Below are 21,715 nucleotides of genomic sequence, written 5' to 3'. Positions count from 1 at the left end.
TAGTTTCTCAAACTACAAAACAACTTCGAAAATCTCACATAAGTGCAGAGATCTTCAGAAACATTTCCAGAACTTCATAGAAGTCTATGGAATTTAAGGGAAGATCCGAAAATGTCAGTAATCAGCAACATGCCAAAGCATTTCAAAGAAGTTTAGTATGCTTCAAAAATAGGGGGAAATTCAGAGGTAGTTCAGTTCGAATTATTTGCTAACAATCAACGGAAAATTTGAAGAAATTTTAAGATTTACAGAGAACTTTGCAGGGCCGTAGAGCAAGCTTCATGAGAACTGTAAAAACTTCAGACAAGTTTCGAGAATTTCAGGAAAGAACAGAGAACATCAGAGTAGTTCCGTTAACATAAGATACATTACATAAATTTTAAAGAAGTTTCGAGAATTCCATCGAATTGACGAACAGATCCATGATCATAAGAAAAATTGAGGAAACTTTAAAAAGTGCAAAAAGCTTAGGGCAGTTAAAAAAATTTATGAGATCCTGATGAATGTGGGCGTCTTAGTGGAATACCTGTATAATGCGAGAGAGAAGGATTAGTAATTTCCATTTAATTCCACTACCTTATTTGCTTATCCTTGGCAGATACGCGTATTTCGTCTACAATGTGCAGACTTCTTCAGTGTCTTGTACTAATACTCGACTCCTTGATGAGATATTTTGTGAGCATCAGGCTAGTTTCTGAAACTACAAAAGAACTTCGAAAATTTCACAGAAGTGTAGAAATCTTCAGAAACATTTCCAAAACTTCATAGAAGTCTATGGAATTTAAGGGAAGATCCTAGAATGTCAGCAAATCAGCAAAATTTTAAAAGCATTTGAATGAAGTTTAGTGTGCTTCAAAAATAGGGGTAATTTCAGTTGGTTCAGTTCGAATAGTTTCTAACAATTAATGGAAAATTTTAAGAAGTTCTAAGATTTTCAGAGAACTTCAGAGGTGTTTAGAAAATTATTGAGACCTTCACGTAAGCTCCGAATTTCACGGAAGCTTAAACATTTTTAGGACAGTTGAAATAACTTCAGTCGTAGAACAAGCTTCGTGAGAAGTACAAAAACTTCAGAGAAGTTTCGAGAAGTTCAGGAAAGAACAGAGAACATCAGAGTAGTTCCGTTAACATAAGAGACATTACATAAATTTTAAAGAAGTTTGGAGAACTTCATCGAATTGACGAACAGATCCATGATCGTTAGAAAAATTAAGGAAACTTTAGGAAGTCCGAAAAAGCTCAGGGCAGTTTAAAAAATTGATGAGAAGTTTTGTGAGCATCAGGATAGTTTCTCAAACTACAAAAGAACTTCGAAAATTTTACAGAAGTGCAGAGACTGTCAGAAACATTTCCAGAACTAGATATAAGTCTATGGAATTTAAGGGAAGATCCGAAAATGTCAGTAAAATAGGGGGAATTTCAGGGGTAGTTCAGTTCGATTAGTTTCTAACAATTAACGGGAAATTTGAAGAAGTTCTAAGATTTTGAGAGAACTTCAGAGGTGTTAAGAAAATTACTGAGGCCTTCACGTAAGTGCAGAGATTCACGGAATCTTACATTTTTTTAGGACAGTTGAAATAAATTCAGGGCCGTAGAACAAGCTTCGTGAGAACTGCAAAAACTTCAGAGAAGTTTCGAGAAGTTCAGGAAAGAACAGAGATCATCAGAGTAGTTCCGTTAACATAAGAGACATTACATAAATTTTAAAGAAGTTTGGAGAACTTCATCGAATTGACGAACAGATCCATGATCGTTAGAAAAATTAAGGAAACTTTAGGAAGTCCGAAAAAGCTCAGGGCAGTTTAAAAAATTGATGAGAAGTTTTGTGAGCATCAGGATAGTTTCTCAAACTACAAAAGAACTTCGAAAATTTTACAGAAGTGCAGAGACTGTCAGAAACATTTCCAGAACTAGATATAAGTCTATGGAATTTAAGGGAAGATCCGAAAATGTCAGTAAAATAGGGGGAATTTCAGGGGTAGTTCAGTTCGATTAGTTTCTAACAATTAACGGGAAATTTGAAGAAGTTCTAAGATTTTGAGAGAACTTCAGAGGTGTTAAGAAAATTACTGAGGCCTTCACGTAAGTGCAGAGATTCACGGAATCTTACATTTTTTTAGGACAGTTGAAATAAATTCAGGGCCGTAGAACAAGCTTCGTGAGAACTGCAAAAACTTTAGAGATGTTGATGTTCTCATGGAATTTTTCCATAAATTCACTTGGAACGCTTCTATGAATTCTCTAAAAAATATCACCAGAATAAACTTTGAGTACTTCTCGCTATTCCATTGAAATATTCGTCAAAATTTCGTTTTAACCATCTGCATCAATTTTCTTTGAATTTTCCTCGGAATTACCTTGAAATTCTCCACAATTAGAAATCGTTTGGAAAGATTCTCCGAGTATTCATTGAATTCATTTCGGATTCCCTTTTGAATCTCATCGCTTCCCTTGTAATTCTACTCACATTGAAAGTCTCCAATGAATTTATTTCCATTTCTCCTCACAAATTCCCAAGATTTCTCCTCATAAGTTCTTTGGCAAACTATCCTGTAATTCTTTTCCAAATTCCTTCGAAAATCTTCTGGAGCAATTCTCAGATTTGGTTATAATCCTCCTTTTAGCATCCCCCTCACCTCCTAAATATCCTCCAAAAATTCCCAAGGACTTATGCTCTGGATTCGTTTTCTTCCACAAACTCAGAATTTTCCTCTGCAATTCTACTCATCTCAGGTTTCATATGAATTCTGAAATTCCTCAGAACTACCTTGACAACAGATTGCACGTGATGTTTTTCTCATAGGGGTTTTCCCCAACTCGCTTGGAATGAGATCCTTAGAAATTATAATACATAATACATGTGCAACTGTTGCTATGATAATTAAAATTATCACCGATTGTCAGCGAAAAGCGATTTCCCTAACACAGATTTCAAAGTTGAATCTCATCCGGTCTCATCAAACGGTGTTTTTTCAATCACCGCGTGGTGAGTGGTGGTGTTCTCCGTTACACAACGAAAGGCTCCCCTCAAGCAGCTAGCGATCAAGGCTGACCCCAACCGCTGATCGGATTCAGTTCCAACTATCGTGTGTGGTGATGTCCGGTCGTCGACATCAGCAGCAGCAGTGCATGGCGTTGAACATTGTTCTCCAGTACACAACGAAAGGCTGCCTGCTAGCAGCGAGCTGCAGCCAACATGAGCATCCATAGAAGGAGGGAGCAGCAGCACCGCTATTGATCGGAATCAGTAGCTCTTCGTGGGTCGCTGTGGGCCATCTATGTCAAGCGCGTCATACTAAAGAGTATAAACAGAGAGAACCCTGCTCAAATTCATATTCCTACACAAAACACAAGCTCCTGCTGCAGTTAACAAATAAGATTTATTATATAAGACCACGTAGTCCTACGTCGCCATTGCGTACAACCCCATAGGGCTGTCCCTTGTAGTTTTTACAACTAAAGCTAGTAGAATGGGGGCCGAATACTCGCGGTTTACTCGAGATTAATAAATACATTTATTTTGAGGTTTGGAAGGGGGTTGAGGAAAAGGGATATTGGTAAATCTTCTTTCTCCTTCTTTCGACGGATTGTTATCAAGATGTTTTCAATGATAACTAAATCAGTTATTTTTTTTATATCCACGGAGTAATTTTTTGTTATAATTTGTGTTATGTTGGCTGCTTGCTCAACCACAATGATAACACATTCAGTTATCAAATCTTGATAACCGGGTATCAGAACTTGTTATTAATCTGGTATAATCCTTTGCTCGGGTACTGAATGACTTCAGTAAAGTTTGGAACTGCTCTGGAAAGTACTGATTCATTTCATAAAATATTAAAATCACTTTCGCAAGCACTGAACCACTTCAGAAAAATTCAAATCATTTCAGAAAAATCGGAATCAATTATACATGCACACTTGCATTACGTAGTAAGAGAAATCCGAACCAATGTCTACCTAACTCCTTTGGTTTTCTGAACTACTTTTTCTTCCTCATAATAGAGCAAGGACTATGAATCAAAAGGTATAAACATGAATATGTTTACACAACTCTGAAGTTACGTTTTATAATATCAATTTAAGATTTGTGGGAAAATGACAATATTTGCTTTCCGGAAAACTGTACGGGAAATGGTTTTTTCAGAGAAATGACGTATAATTTACTAGTTTGATGATGATAATGTTCGTTTAAGATATCAGTAGATCAATAATGCTAATCTCAATTCCTCTCTTTGTTTTCCATTTCAGGTCATAAATTCGAAGCGAATGAAGTAGTGAATTTAAGTTTAGAACCTGGAATATGGTAAGTACCTATCGTTTCTTCCTCAACTACCAAGTGTTTCACAGCCATAACTGTTTTTCGTATCAAACCCCGCACTCGGCTTAAGTACCATAAGCAGTTGGCTGCTGTTGCATGCATACAAAATATATATACATAACGATATGGGAAATTACGACGACGACCGACACGACGTGACACTTGACGTTATAAGTGAAAACAGATTTTCTTCTGGCTGGTTTCGGTTTTGTTTTCCATTCGCACTGTTTCCCCATCATCATCATCATCATCTTCGTGATCATGTGCTCTGCAAGTGCAGGGAAAAATGCTAACATATCAAACTCATTTGAGTTTTCTCGTCGTTTATGGCCGTCTGGTGGCTGGTCATTTGATCTTCGCTGTTGAGCAGTTCCACGCCAAATGGCGAATCGATCAGACCTGACCTTCTCCGATTTGCATGACACTTTGCATTATTGTTTGCTATGGGCAATAGACTGATGCAAAATTAGAAATTTCCGCTCCACAGTGCTCAAACGGTTCCAAATTGGGCCCTGATTAGCCTCCCAAAATTTGAACTCATTTAGTGAGAAACTGACTGGGCACAAACCATTTGAAGTTTATATGGGAATTACTATGAAGAAACCATAATTTCGGTTCATATCTATTTCAAAATTCACTAGTTCTACTTTAGAAAATGATAGCTGAAAAAAATTATTAATGATTCAAGTCACTAATGTCTTATGATTATGCTCAATCAACTGTTCAGCAGGCAACATTGGTTTTTATGGCGCGCAGAATAGAGGACAAAAATCATGGCTACTATGTCACACTGCAGAATACAGTGTTGCCCACAATACAGTGGCTTAATCTTGCCATAAGATCCCTTAAACAATTGATAACTATTTAATTTGACGTTTTGCTGTAAAACAATTTTCTGCAAAGTTGTAGCTGATAAAAATTCCCATAAGAATAGCAATAGAATTTGTTAACAGTACAATATGTAAAAAGGCTAGAAGACAATGAACAAAAAGTTTTGTTTTCCCATAGTAATTTCCATATAAACTTCAAATGAAATTAAACTTCCGGAGGTTAATCAGGATCCGATTTGAAACCGTTTGAACACTGTAGAGCGAAAATTTCAAATTTTGCATCAGTTTGATGGGCAATCATTCACATTTGTGCTAAAGTTCAGCCATTTTGAGCAAATTTGTCCAAAATGGCGTCATTGGCATTTTTCAATAAATCATAGCACGGAAGCGTCATTTCTATTCAAAATGACGTCAGAAAATATTCGCATATCACTGAAAATCGTGAAAAAAGTTTAAAAAGTTTACCAAAAGTTGTTGTTCTACGATTTTTGAACGGTCCATGGTTTTCAATATTTAAAAAGTTTGCTTTTTTCATGAGCTTTTTTTTTATAAATAAATCAAAAATATTGAACATGAACATTTTTGGTTATTTAAATTTTAAACACTTTTTTGATTGTTTTTTTCTTTTCTTCGAAAAATTACTATGCATATTTTGCCTAGAACGAGTTTAATTTTCCTCACAACTTTGTCTCAGGCGTCATTTCCATTAGAAGTGACGTTTTCGTGCAACGATTTATTGAAAAATGTCGAATACGCCATTTTGAAATAAATTGTGTTCTTCACAATGGCTGAATTTTAGCACAAATGTGAATGATTGCCAATAACAATTGCTCAAAGTTCAATTTTGTATGCTATTTGGCCTGGAACTACTCTATTATCTATCGCTTATTAGCCACCAGCTCCAGCACAGCGACGATGATTATGATGATGATGATGATGATGATGATTTTCTGAGATTATCGTTATGTTTGAGGTTAGGTTTCACTCTCTCTCTCACACACGCATACAATCTGCTGAAGAGGATTATCATCATTAGCCATATTATGGTAGCTAGTGCGCTGCTTGAAGTCAAGACAGTAAATAGGTAAGAGGAAAGCATTTCGAGTGGGCAAACGAACGCGGGGGGGGGGGGGGGGGGTCCGTCGAAAAGTCAACAAAAACCACCGGAAATCGGTGTCATAGTGCAGGGCTGCAATTTCAATTACTTTCCTCTTTTTATGGCCTTCATAAAACTTTCCTAAATCAGGTGAGAGTCCAACTGTGTTTTGGCGTTGTGTCTTTCACCGTGATTTGATCAGATAGGGCTGCCAGGTGATAAAGTTATTTGAAGAGAGCTTGATCTGCCAACCCGATCGAACACGGGAAGTGTATTTTGAACCTAGATTGGCCACTTCAAACTGGAGCTGCTGGTACAAGCACCAAGCTTTGCTATCCAAACAATTCAGCAGAGAGTTGGACCGGGTTCCATCGGTCCCATTCATTGAGTGCCTATCGAACAATTTGTCGGTGCCTTCAATTGGAACATGCATTCGGCTAGCGGCGGTGTTTCATGGTTATCAGCACCGGCAAATAGTGCCACTAAACTACCGACAACGATGGGACGCCACAGACCGGTAAATAGAGTTTAATCGCCTGAAGCACGACAATGGAAGAGATTGGCATCTCTTCTGGGGTGACGCTTTTGCATTTCCATGAATAATCTCGAAGTTGCGGCAAAGCCTGCACAAATCGTAAATCCGTTGCGAGAAAACTGATTTTTATGATCAAGAAAAATCAACACCAGCGTCTCGTTTCAAGGTTTTCAAGGGTGTCAAATATTGACTCAATGCACATTTGCACATTGCTATATTGACGACCCGGATTGCAGTGATGCAATTATCTGAAACTACCGACTACAGCCGACGGCGGTGAGCTACGATGAAATCACAAGTTTCACAACTCTGAAACCACCTCACCGGGTCTCGAATTTACTTCCGGAGATGCAGAAACAACGCTTGTTCCCGCACCACTTTTGCACATTTTTTTTTGTTTTGCGGTCATTATGCTTGGACCCTATGCACTTCTGTTTATGCTCAAATTACACTTCGTGTCAGTCACCCGGTACATAAACGACACGCCACGAAGCGACACAGTCCATCTGGTTCGACTGGTTTTCGTGCAAGTACGGGTGACGAACTACAGTGCGTCCTTGTTATGATAATTTCGATGAGTGTTAAAACGTAAAACCATTCTAAAAAGCTCTATCACTACTCTGATTCTGTTAAATGGTATCGTGATCGGAAGTAACGAATTCAACTATTTGTCGTCATTTCAACTTAAATACAAAGTGATTTTTTCCTGGTGCTGAGTTGGAAAATTACTTCATCGGGTTTATTTTTTTCTGGGCTTCTTTTCCGGGAACAAGGCCACAACAACCGGAACGGTTACCGGTCTAATGTTTGTCGCTGCACTGCGGGGGACTGAATTAGTCACAGAAGTTGCATTGAGTGTGTGATCGGGCAGCACAGAAGTTGGGCAACAGCTCTACTAACGTACCGTATCGTTTGGTGGTGTTGGTTGCTAGCTATTCTGGCTCATTTGCTGAACTTTATTGGTTGTGCAACTTGTCATGGTTTATGAAAGGGAAGCTATAGGGTTAATGTCCATAATTTGGGCCAAAGTGTTTCATATATAAATTTCGAAGGAAAGTATTTTTTAGAATGCTTCACTAGCTACCAAAAATATCCATATGACGCATTGATCTATGACAAATTGAAGAACAGGAATTTTTTGATCGATGGGCCGAATCTTTAGATCCATTTCCTTTCCAACGGAGGCTACCATCCGACCATCCGACCACTAAGATCTTTATCGTGAAAGTAGTACCTTTGATAAGGCGGAAAACAATTTCTATAAACAACGGTCAATATTTTGGCAAAATCATTTAGGGGACTTCAAAGCCCTTTTGCAATTTTTGGGTTATTCTGAAGGTAATTTTCGCAATTCTGAGCCATTTTATCAATTCAAAAGAATGTTGGCGTTTCTAAACCCGTTTTTAGGACAATTTTATTTTTTGTCAATCTTCAATTGTTTCAAATTTTAATTAAATTACATTATAACGAAGACTACACATCAAGAAGACTGGCAACTCTGCCAAAAATCAGGAGACAGTAACGGCAACGCCTCTTCTGAGCAAAAGTGGAACCTGTGTTTAGCTGTCAATTATTGGTGTTGTTATGATTGTCGTAAAAAGTGAAACGTTACTTTCTTTGCTTTATGCTGACAACGAGTTAAAAATCCAGCTGAAATTGAACAGATGCGTAAGTAAATTTGTTTTGAAAATTAAAACTATGGCAATGATGCCATTCACATGGGACCTTCCTCGATCATTAATTTGCTATCTCAGAATTATCTTCCTCTTTTACTTAGCCCTTTAGTGATGCATTTATGGGTATTCGTATGGTGCATTAGTAAAATGCATGGCACCTGGCAACAACGTGGGAAGTTAAGTTGTGACGCTCGGCAACTTGGCACAGTACTCGCTGACCATTTGAATGTCACTGGCCAATCCGACACTGTTGTTATCATTCTCTGTAAGGGGTTGGTCGATTCCAAGAATTATTAAAGCATACAGAGGATCACTATTCGGTGGTTTCATGTTCTGACAACATCTAAAATGGAATTATATACCGTTTGGGATTGTAGTCCTTCAACCTTTCAGTTTCATTTTCTCCAACATTAGATCCTGCTACGCCTTCCGTTGGATCGTGCTGTAGGTACCGGATCTTTCTTTTTTTGAATCCTTGAATTTTCAAAAGCTTTAAAAATGACGGTAGTTCACTCAACGGAGGTGGAAGCCGCCAATTCCTTATAATTGATTGCTTTCAACAGGCAAAGTAAACAATATTGCGGTTCATCGTACACAAGTAAAAGTTACTTTCACTAGGTATCGATCCGAGTTTCAATCCTCTACTTGATCCACCATGACAAGTTTTTCGGTTTGGAGTTGAAAAACGACCGGCTTGCTGTGATTAGGATACAAATTGCCGTGAAATTTTGTAGAGCAAAACAAAAACAACAACGAGTACCGTGTTATGATTATTCGTTTCGGTGACATAAGGTCACACACACAGTCACTGTTAATGAGCAGTCTCACTAACACTTGTGCTTTAAAGTTCCACCTTTGATTGTCAGAGGTGCTGTTATCAGTGACGTTTGACCTTTTTATGGGAGAAGGGAACAGTTGCCAGTCTTCTTGATTTGTAGATAGGCTACCCCCTATGACCTTCACATGCTAAATTTGGTTCCATTTGCTTGATTTATTCGCGAGTTAGGCAGAAATTTCTGTTTCATTTGTACGGGAGCCCCCCTTTACAGAGAAGGAGGGGTCTCGAACCATCATAAGAACCTTTCCCTGCCCCAAAAACCCCTGCATACAAATTTTCACGCCGATCGGTTCAGTAGTTTCCGAGTCTATAAGGGTCAGACAGACAGACAGAAATTCATTTTTATATAAATAGATAGATATATAGATAGATAGACAAAACAATGCTCCCCATTATTTGCTTTAATTATGTCTACAATAGCAACTCCAGCTGAGCAGCCTTCAGATTTGTTTGAACGAATCAAATTGGTAACTCTTAAGAGTTGATGAGTAGTTGAATGCCCATGGCGAAATCCAAACTGCTCATCTGCAAAAATTGAGTTCGTATTGGTGTGAAGCATCATTCTATTCAAAATTATCTTTTCAAAAAGTTTACTTATTGAAGAAAGCAAACTTATTGGGCGGTAGCTAGAAGCTTCAGCTGGATTTTTATCCGGCTTCAAAATTGGAACAACTTTTGCATTTTTCCATTTATCAGGAAAGTATGCCAAATGGAAACATCTGTTAAATAATTTTACCAAGAAAGACAAGATACTCTCTGGGAGTTTTTTGATGAGGATATAGAAAATTCCATCATCACCTGGAGCTTTCATATTTTGAAACTTTTTCGTTATAAGTAGATCTTACTTCGTCCAAATCAGTCCCCCAGAACATATTTTCCCGAGAGAAAATATTCAGATAATCCCGAGCAACCTGATTCTCAATAGGACTAGTAAGACCCAAACTGAAATTATGGGAACTCTCGAATTGCTTAGCAACTTTCTGAGCTTTTTCCAAATTTGTGATCAAAATTTTACCATCTTCTTTAAGCGCTGGAATAGGGTTTTGAGTACTTTTTTTTAAATTTTAGTGAGCTTTTAAAAGGGTTTATAACTATTTTCAAAAGTTTTGTTCCTCAGGGCAGAGAATCGCTTTTTAATTTTTTTTTTGCAAATCACGCCAAATAACTTCCATAGCAGGATCGTGTATTCTTTGATATTGCCGCCTACGGACATTTTTCAGACGGATCAAGAGCTAGATCGTCGTCTATTATAATTGAATCGAATTTAACCTCGCATTTTGGTGCTGAGGCAGCTCTTGCTTCAACTATAGAAGTAGTCAGAGATTCAAGAGCATAATTAATTTCATCTTTGGTTTGCAAAGGAATGTTTGGATCGAAGTTATATTCCATAAATGTTCGATATTGCTCCTAATCTCTATGGTTGTTGAAATTACTTCTTGGGATGCTTCAAAAGTTACTGGAAGGTGGTCAGAACCGAAGTCAGCATGGGTAACCAATTGGCTACAAAGTTGACATGAATCAGTTAAGACCAAATCAATAGTTGAGGGATTTCTCGCTGAAGAAAAGCATGTTGGGCTGTTTGGATATTGAATAGTGTAATAACCTGCAGAACAATCATCAAACAGAATATTACCATTGGAATTGCTTTGAGCATTATTCCATGAGCGGTGTTTTGCATTAAAATCACCAATAATGAAGAATTTAGACCTATGACGGGTAAGTTTCTGAAGGTCACCATTGAGAAAACTTTTTTGCTGGCCTACGAATTGGAATGGTAAATAGTCAGCTATTAATGTAAGTTGTCCAAATTTTGTTTTGACAGAAACTTCCAAAGGTTCAAAAATGAACCTGATGTTTGATACGTCTATGAACATTGATTGCAATGCCACCACCACGATAAATGAAATAGTTTGCGTTCCTTTTAACCTTATGGTCAGATTGAAGGAACGTTTGAGTTATAACGGCGATATGCACGTTATGAACTCCCAAAAAGTTAGATAACTCGTCTTCATTATCTGTTAGAGATCGAACATTCTGATTCAAAATATTAAATGATTTAAAATCCATCACTGATTTTCAAAGTCATGACGATATTGTTCGCAATTTTAACTCCAGTTTGAATAGCATCAAACATGGAGTTAGTTTTTTTTATCATTTCGATTAATGATTTCTGTAAAAATTCAATTTTAGGAGCAGTAATGCTAAATCGAAATCATATTAATTTCCGTTGGAACATTGTTAGCAGCAGGTATAGATGAAGAATTTGAAGTTTTTGAGCTGTTTTGTACCTACGGGCACGAATGTAACACTCGCTGACCATTGTTAACAGCAGAGAAATTGATACCTGTTCGGGAACGTGAAGAGTTTTCTACCTTTCGTTTAGAACGAGATGGTAGGCTCAGTTTTCGAGTGTTACATTCTCAAAATTTGACTTGTGGTATTCACCACAATTTGAACATTTAAATTTTATAGAATCTTCCTGCAGAGGACAGTCGTCCTTAGTGCAATACCCAAGTAACATCGCAAGTTTTATTGAGGTTTTAAAGCACTCTACAAGTCTAAATCACGGTCAACAGAACCCTCATAAAACTCAAATTGTTACTTGGGGAGGAATCACAAGAATTCAGGTATTTAGCTGGCATGTAGCAATGTTTTGTTCCGTGACCGCATCCCTGGCACTTACCACACTGGGTGAGGTTTTGGAAATATCCTCCAGTCTTCTCCAGTGTTCTCACTTCACTCGGATATGGAACATAAGGCTAGCTTTTTCTAAGGCCTTAAGGTTGTTTAGTTCACTAGACTTGACACTTCAACTACATACAAATCATTTGAAATCCCGTTGCGTTAATCACCAGGACGGTATTTCATTTTCATTTTGATTACTTGGACTAGCTCAACACCCAATAATTTTATCAGACCTTTCAAGACAACCTTGAACAAACGTTCAGTTTTGGTGTCGAAAGTGAAAAAGGTGTGTTGCTTCTCAGATACTTGAGAAGACGTTTGAATCCGTCTAAGGTTTCATCCAATTCCCGACGCCCAATTTGAAATGAAAACTTGAATTTAACGAAGTTCAACAAATTTTCTGCGAAGAGCATGGAAATCGGAAGTGGTTATCACAATAGGGGGGACCTTTTCCTTCTTTGCATTAAGCCGGGAATGTTTTATGGAATTTTGCCTGGATGATGGATCATTCTCATCATCCGTGAGCATATCAAATTGATTTCTCGGATAAATTTAATCACAAGGGGATCAAGAGATTGTCCTTTTCTTTTGCGTTTTTCTTGAGTTTCTCCAAATCGACTTCCAAGCAGATTGCTTTAATAATCCGAAGGATTGAAGAAAAATTTTCCAAGTCGATATTCAAGCAGGATTACCTCGAGTAAGGTCCAAACAAGAATCAAACAAGGTAGAAAATTTGCACGGAATATTTAGCACTGAAAAGCGCTGTTTAAATTTGTTGTAGCTTTAGGTAGCAGTAATACTTCCTTCAGCAAAACGCAAATAGATTCGCACGGCAAGAGAGCACGAAGCGGACTGATCAAAAGCTTTCAATTAATAACTGTGGAAGTGCATCTACAACACTTAGTTGAGAGCACGCAATAAACTAATCCGTGAAGAAGAAGCTGGCACTTTTTTAACGTGTATATTTTTGACGAATGATTAAGTCTGTGTAGCCTATATTGGGATTCAAATCATAACATTGTGTAACGGAATAGTGTTAGATTTTAAATGCTTATAACTTGGCCATTTATTGATGGCTTTAAATTCTTTTCACACCATTTGATTCAGAATTGAGGTAAGATTTGCTTGGTATAAAGTTTATAGTAATTTATCAGTAGTAAACTTTTGAAAATTTATCAAACTTTGAAGCCGCAATCAACCAATCACGTGCTCGTTTGCTATGACTATCGAGAGATCAGAGATAGTCGACCGTTTTCGACGTTATAAAAGAGCTTACCTGTACGTTTTGCTTCCGATCGTCTGGGGATATGACGGTTGTCACATCGTTAGACACCGTTCACGGTCGATGAGACAAACTCAAAATTGAGTAGAATTTCTCTCAAAATAGTAGAAAGTGAGTAGAGTTTTCCTCCAAAAAATGCTTGAAAAAAAAGAAAAAAAGTAAGAGGTTGTATCCAAGACACGACCGTAGATTTGACATAGGATTACGAAAGGTAGTTTTGATGCCACAGCAAAAGTATAGTAAATATTAAATTTATTTCTTAACTCTTTATCAGTGAAAAAGTACTGTAGGTTGAAATTCGGAAGCAATTTGAGAGTTCTGTTTTTGAGGTGCTCTGTCGGTGTCTTGGACGATATGTCTTGGATACAAGCTCTTACTTGAACTTTTTAACTAACTCTTTCATCAGTCATTTGTGGTCCTGAAAAGGATCGATGGGTTGGAATCTTGGAAGCCAGTTTAGACCAATGCTGTGGATTTTTTCCTCGATGTTCTTGGAGATGATAGCGGTGCGGAAATTAAATATGTATTACGGAAAACACATCAATCACAGAAACTGAGAATACCAGACGGTACCTACGTTTATGCTTTTTAATGCAAATTTTAAGCTCCTTTTATTAAGAGATTCGGCAAGATTTTTTGTTGGCATAATTTTCTTGATAATAGGGCTTAAAATTTGCATCAAAAGGCATAAAGATGTTTAGTGCTCGGTATTAATATTCGGCGACTGTGTTAGGGAAACCACTTTTTCTCATCACGAAAATTGATAGGAGGAACTTCTTTGCTATTTTTTTTCCAATCGCAAGATATTCGCGATCAACCATATACATTGGAGTTTTTTTTTCTTTTTTCTAGCGTCCCGGAGAAATCCTTACCTTAATTTGAAGTGCTTCTGGCTAATTGACATGGTCATGTGGTATTCGTTTATTGCGAAAATTTGTATGCACCACTTCAATACTTGACGCATTTGATCACAAACGTTTGGTTCCTGGGTACATTATCAAAGACCTTGGGGATGATGTGGCTGACAGCAAGGCGAGCGAATGTTCAAAGCAAATAAGTTCTTAAACACCAACTGGTGGTCCTGAAAAGGACCGTTCTGCCGTGATGGTTGAGTAATGGCTGACGAGCTGTATGTTGCTTGGAACGAGGGTGACGCGCTTGGCATAGATGGCCCACAGCGGCTCACGACGAGCAACTGAATCCGATCAGCGGTTGATGGTAGCTAGCTAGCTAACTGCTTGCGGGGAGCCTTTCGTTGTGTACTGGAGAACACCACCGCTCATCACGCGTTCGGTGAGACCGGATGGAATTCAATTTTGAAGTCTGTGTTAGGGAAAGCGCTATTCGTGATAATTTTAATTATCATAGCAACAGTTGAATTTTCAATAGCCATTTTGAAAAGTGATAAAGTCTTAATTTTAACAGATTCGTAGAAAAATTTCCTATCGATTGACGTATTGAGAATTAAAATCCATCATCTCTAGATCAAAATCAGACCACTTTCATGCCAAAACCGACTTAGATTTTTGAAATTGCACCCCCAATATTGCCTTGAAAAATATGGTACGTTAGATTTAAACTTATGCGAACTGATATCCGATTGATGACCTTGACCAAGTCACGCGTCACTTTCCAAATGAACCAATCTACATTGATCATTTCTCTTCATCGACTCTCTCTTTCGTTGATAAGTTGGCTGCATTCATATTTCGGGCTAATTTTTCTACATAGTCTATAAACAGAAACTATTACTAAGCGTATTAGACGATAATAACTGCTGAACATATTTTTGGAGCCGAGTTATTAACGAAAGAGTAGATTGATCCGATTGTAGATTGGTCTAATTGAATGTTAACGCGAGAAGTGTCCAGAAAATACTCTTCAACAAATTTATGGTGTTCCTGAAAAATCACGTTGGTTGGTTGTTATTTAGAACGGTGACGCGCTTGGCATAAAAGGCCCACAGCGGCTCACGACGAGCAACGAGCTCACGCTTGCGGGCAGCCTTTCGTCGTGTACTGTAGAACAATCTACAAATTCGATTTTTAAAGCTGTGTTAGGGAAAGCGATTTTCACAGTCAATCTGTGAAAATTTTCATTATTATAGCAACAGTTGCCCATTCGTGCAATTTTCAATAGTAACCTTTTGAAAATTGATAAAGTGTTCATTTTAGCAGATTCGTAGATCACATTACAACCGAATGGCTTGCTTAGAATTAATATCCATCCGCTATTGACAGAGTTATAAGTGGTCAAATCCTGACCACTTTTCGTAACGCGGTCGATTTTGGTTTTTTGAAATTGCACCCGCAATGTGTTGCCGAAAGATGTAATCCTACGTAAAAAAATACGTACACGGCCAATGAATTTAACTCATAATTGAGTAAATTTTTATCCTCGATTTTCTAGGTAAAACTTCTTGAATATTGTAGAACCTCGTTGAAAAGCTAAAATTGAATTTTAACGGCACTCACTTTGATTTTGTTTAACGGGTATCCCTACAGTGCCCAATGGCACTACGTAATTGTGAGTTGAATTCGACTCAGGTATTGAGTTATTTTTATCGGTCGTGTAATTTTTTTCGTCATATTCGAGCAGATTTTTGAGGAAAACCTCACTTTCACCCACTTTGAAATAACCCCACTTTCACACGATTGCTAAGTGAAATAATCAGTGATATCATGGTCGCTAGAATAGAACCCAGTCTTCCTTCGGAAGGGAAGTAAAGCCGCTGGTCCCCTGTTTCATGAGTTGATGGGTCGATAGGTAGGGTCCAGGTGTGGGAACTGGCTCATTGGCGTCGGTAGCATTGGTGGAACGGAAAATAAGATCGACGGAAAACAAATCAAGGGGGAAAAATGGTGGTTAGAATTGTTATTACCAGTTAGAATTGTTATAGAACCAGTGGTTAGAATTGTTATAGAACCAGTTATTGAAAAAAAATATCTTTATTTCCTACAAGGGCGCAAAGGGTAATTCTAAATGAGTAACCAGTTCCAAATTTACGATGACATCACTGGGTTGCGGTCTTCATTAAAGCTGTTCAGATGCATAAAGCCTATAGGAAGGTGAACAGTTGAGTTCAGAATTCGTCTTCCAGGTGGCACTAATAAATGATTTGCTGAACTTGACATCTTGACTACATAGAAGGTTTCTGTCTTTGGAAAAGTTTGTCAAGTGAAAGAGACTTATTGGATGGTGTACATCACACTAGTATTCTTTTTAACTTCTTATTGCCAGTATTTAATTTCACTTCTTATTGCTTTAACTTGCGACTTCGACTAGATAGAAGGTAGCGGTCTTGAACAAAGTTGTTCAGATGAATAAGACCTATTGGATGATGGACAGCTCAGTTCAAAATTCACTCACCATGTGACACGCTAGTGTGCAATTTGGCATCTTATTGCTTGCTTTAACTTGACAGTACGACTAGATAGAAGTTTGCTGTCTGCAGTTCTGAATGACAAGACCTATCGTATCTCACTCGAAAACGTCACTAACCACTAGTGCCATTTGATACTAATGGCTTGCTTAAGTTTACATCTCGACTAGATAGAAAGTTGCTGTCAACACGACCTATTGTATAGTGGATAGCTCAGCTCTAAATTCTCACACCAGGCCTGCAGGGCTGGTAGCAGCCCAAGCAACATTGCAAGTTTTATCGAGGTTTTAAAGCATGCTACACGTGTAAATCATGGTCTACACCCTCATAAAACCAAAATTGTTACTTGGGAGGACGCTTTTTACTGACTTTGTCACTATTTTGAAGTCAGTCACTAAAAGGTCACTTTTATCACCAAAAAGTCACTAAAGTCACTATTTCCCAAAAAAATAGTCACTAAAGTCACTTTTTCACAATTAAAATAGAGTGAAATGGAAAAATATCAACAACATTTTTAAATTGAGTACTTGACACTAAGGAAGTTATAAAAGGAATTCTGGGATGATTTCGGAGGATACTTCCAAGAGAACTCTAAAGAGTTCGAAATAAATTCCGAGAAGAATTCCAATGGAATCGGCTTTTGAGGGTTCAACTTCGAAGAGTTTCAAGGGTATTCTGAGATGGATTTTTGTTTTGAGAATTCTGAGAAAATACCATGGGAATTCTGAGGAGAATACGAACTGAATTTCCAATTTAATTCAGGGGAGAAGTCCAAGATTATTCTAAGCAGAAATCTATGATATTTCTGATGTTAATTTCATGGAAATTCTAAGGAGAATTCATGTAAATTTAAAATGGATTCATGGAAAGAACTTTCATGGAAATCCTGAAAGAATAATTAAAAAATCAAATATAGTCTACTTTAACTAATTATGATTTATTAATTCATGCGTGAAGTTATCGATTTATATAGTTGGAGATGCTTAACGTCAAATATCAGACTTAAAGTGAACATTTTATACGATAGATGAGGAGATGAAAGTATAGAGTTGATAGTTCCTTTGTAGTACGGTTGTGTGAAAATTGTATACAGAAAGTAGAAGTAGAATGCGAGCAAAGGACATTTTTTAGGAAGATACGAATCAGGTAGATGCTTACGTCAGATGGCGATTTGAGTGTGTAACAATTGATAGAACTATTTCCGCACATCGGAGGCACATGAGCAAATCGGCGATTATCCCTTTTGCCAGTGTGGCGGGGTGAAACACCCCTCACTATCCCTCATCAACGGATGAGTTTGGTAAAAGGGATGCTCTACCCGATTCGTACATTCCTCTAAATTGATTTAAGTTCGCTTTTTACTTTCTATATACAATTTTCACACTGCCGTAGTACAACGGAACTATCAACTCTATACTTTATTAAAATGTCCACTTCAAAACTTCCCAAATTTGAAAAGGATCCACCCATATCGGTCATAAGTGAAGCTACTGAAAAATGAGTAAACTAAGTTGGGACTGACGATCGATGGTGTCCATATGTCACTCCCAACTTAGTTTACACATGTTTTGAGTAGCTTCACTTTTGATCGATATCAGTGGATCCTACTCAAATTTTGGTAGTTTTTCAATAGCGTGTAACTCTATATTGACCACATAGTTAGAGACAACAATCGAATAAAAGAGACGCTGCGCTTAAGCGCCACTCCCTGTACCCGCTTCTCACCACATCTGCACTCAAGTTAGTCCAACTCAATGCAACTCGACCAATCCAACCTAGCACCACGGAACGGTTGTTGTCGTTCCACTTGTTGAGAAGTCAACAACGACGGACTGCGGTGGCCTACGACGAGTGGTAAGCGCGCAATGCTCTAGAGCTCGGTGCTGATAATGAGTGTTCTATACCGATCTTCGGGCAAACGCTCATTCCGTGTCGCGTTCTCTCGCAGTGTAGCCGTAACACCGCATTGCCACCCCGTAGTCGGCTGGAAAATTGGTTAGAACGCGATTTTCTCTGGAGGTTTGCTACAATTTCGTCGCTTTGAAACGTGCCTCGTTCTAGGATAAACTTCGAACACGTTTCCAGATTGAACGTTTCGGTCTCGGTCCATGACTCAGCCGTCGTTGGAAGTCGTTGATGTAGGTAATTCGGAAGGTGTCGTCGCCACCGATTCGTAATTCGATGCGTGCTGTTTTGATGAGTCGCGAGAAAACACAAATGAGGTGAACATATTTCGAGTGTGTGGTTCAGGAAAATAAAAAAAAGTGCTTATCGTGTACGGATTAAGCCCGAGGTGAGCTAAATTTCGGCGTGGTGCCACGTATTCGCTGGGTGTCATCGCTCGGAGTGAAGCCGAGAGCCAGTGTGTGATCGCCATCGGTGTGAGGGATTTAGGTGGAATTTAAGTGATAGTGGTCATTCGGGGAACGATTGGAATTCGATTAGTGGTACTGATTAGGGGCACAAAATTTGGTTCGTTCGGCACATATTGCGTTCGAGGGAGATAAGAAAAAGCGGTAACGGTAGTGGGAAGTGATCGAAGATTGTCTCGGTTTGGCTAGTGTTTGTGTTTGTGTTTCTGGATTAGAAGTTGATTGGAAGAAGATCCGATTGTCTTGGATTGTGGCTTAGGCAGGAGCAGTGTTGTCGGATTAGAATACTGTTTGAACATTTCGGTGCAGGTTGGTGTGTTTTTATTTAAGCATTGTCAATTGAATAGTAGGTCTTTTTCTAAAGGGAAAGTACAATTTAAATGTTGCAAATATTGTAAAAAACCGGAACAGGCACTGCATGAACTTTCGACGGTGAAATATTTTAGGGTAAACGCTCCTATAGTTGCTTATAGAGTCTCCTGACACTTCTAAAGAACCGCAAGTAGTTCAATACATTTTATTCTGCGCAGAAGTATTACTTATCTATTTGTGGCGCAAACGACCGATCTACAGAGCTGCGTAGATAACATGCTAATGAATTTGTTTTTGTTTTGATTTCGATATTTGTTGGTCATTATGTAGTGGAAAATTAAGCGTGGGAAACCTTTATATAAATAAGTGTTTTGTTTATCACACGAGGAGGTTGCGATTGTTTTAAGGGACGACATCGTACTAGGAAAATCAGGATGACTGAAGAGATTGTTAGATGGAAAATTTAAAATTTGGTTACCAGGGTCAGAAATTATAATCTGCATTCCTAGCGGGACACCGTGAATACATTTTCCAAAATTCTGTGGTTTTGAAAGAAATAACTGTTTTTGAGTATTTGAAAAATATTTTTAGCGTCTCCTTGTTTTTTAAATAATGGGTATCCAAGTAACAATTTTGGTTTTATGATAGTTGTAGACTATGATTCAGACTTGTAGAATGCTATAAAGCATGCAACGTTAATTGAGTATTTTCCTTTTATAAAAATGCTACCATACCTTTTGCTTTATTGCTATTTTCATTTGTCTAAAATCATGAACTTATTTTTGCGACGTAAATACAGTGCTTTTGGCAACACAACTTAATCAGTTTTCTTTTTAAATTCCATGAAAAAAAATGGGAAGACACTGTATATCCATCCGAGAGTACAATATTCACCACACATACAGATTCTGTGATGTGGTTGCTGGAAGACTTTTCAAATAATTCTATTAAATTTATGATCGGTTATTTTATATATTGTGTTGATTGTCCGGTCCGGTCGAGGAATCTTGCGGGTTGGAAATTTTCTCGACTTCCCTGAGCATAGAGTATCATTGTGCTTGCCACACAATATACAAATCCATGCATTGGTATTGGCATAGAAAGCTCTCAATTAATAACTATGGAAGTGCACCTCGAACACTATGTTGAGAGACAGCAAAACGCTTGCTACAAAAGCGTAAAAAGTCTAGAAAAAATAGATGATTTCCCGCAATAAATTGAGCTTTGATTTTGTGAAAAGATTGTGTTTAGTCCGGGAATCTTAAAAAATAGCTTAGTCCCAGGACTTGAAAGTTTGTCAAAGTTTAAGAATCTTGACAATTTGACTAAGTTCAAAATCTTGCAAATACGGGTAAGTTGCTAAAGGCTGAATATTTTCCCTAGTCTCGTAATCTTGCAGATATGTACAAGTCCCATAATCTAGAATTTGATGAGTTTTGCTCAAATGTTTTCCATGTCTGAGGATCTTGAAAATTAGGTCCTGGAAGTCCCAGAAATTTAAATGATGGCTATATTCCGAAATTTGGGGCCTCCTAGTCGGCAAAGTCGCAGCACAAATCAAGACCATGCTGGAAGTGGCTGGATTCGATTCCCGGTCCGGTCTAGGAATTTTTCAGGTTGGCAAATTTCTTTACTTTCCTGGGCAATGCAAAAATGGTACAGGCAGCGAAAGTTCTCAATTAATAACTGTGGAAGTGCATCTAGAACACTAAGTTGAGAGCACACAATAAGCTAATATGCGATAAGCAATAAGCTTGAAATGCTAAGAAGAGCTTCTTCCTTCCTCCGAAATTATGAAAAATTGTTCAAAATCATGAAAATTATGCTAAGCCCCACCATTTAAGTCAAATTGAACATTTTACTATGCCCCGGAATCATGAAGATGGCTAAGTATCGGATTTTGAAAATTTGTCCGCATTGAATATTCGTCCATGTCTAAGAATCTGTTTAGCTCCAGGTTTTGAAAATTTGTCCATCTTGAAAAAAGTGAATAATTATGGCTGAGTTTCGGAATCTTACTTCCTAAGTCCTACAAGATTGAAAATTGATAAAAAGTTTTAACGAAGATTGAAACTTAATACAAGTCAGAATCTTAAAAATTAGACTAAATTCAGTTGCTGAAAGGGTCTGCCGTATTTGACTTGGACAGCTTTTGAGAGATTTCATTCTTAGCCACTCTTACCCATGCTATACGGCCTATAATTGCATATCATCAGTCCCATATGGATATTCGTCAATTTTAAGATAATAACGCTATTCACTATCAATTGGCATCTACTTTCATATCACGTGGTAAAACTACGGACTTTGATCATGAAAAATGTGATAACAACATCAAGCCAGTTTGTCCCATCAAGCAAAGTAATCGCATATCAGTCCCATCCTG

At 37.9% G+C, this 21,715-nt stretch overlaps 1 protein-coding gene across 4 annotated transcripts in view; it reads left to right on the top strand.

The window, feature by feature from the left end:
* fus (fusilli) overlaps window positions 1-21,715 on the top strand; it is a 306,247-nt gene that overhangs the window by 217,668 nt on the left and 66,864 nt on the right. For all 4 annotated transcript variants that reach the window (XM_065234594.1, XM_065234595.1, XM_065234593.1 and 1 more), the window contains exon 6: window positions 4,252-4,306. In XM_065234594.1, coding sequence (XP_065090666.1) covers window positions 4,252-4,306 — 55 coding nt within the window. The remainder of the gene's footprint in view (window positions 1-4,251; window positions 4,307-21,715) is intronic.

Source organism: Ochlerotatus camptorhynchus, unplaced genomic scaffold (assembly GCF_037179485.1).
Source record: "Ochlerotatus camptorhynchus isolate MF236.1 unplaced genomic scaffold, CSIRO-AGI_Acam_v1.1 ptg000434l, whole genome shotgun sequence".
Classification (NCBI taxonomy): domain Eukaryota; kingdom Metazoa; phylum Arthropoda; class Insecta; order Diptera; family Culicidae; genus Ochlerotatus; species Ochlerotatus camptorhynchus.
Note: the sequence above shows the minus strand (reverse complement) of the source record. Positions and strands in the feature narration are given on the sequence as shown.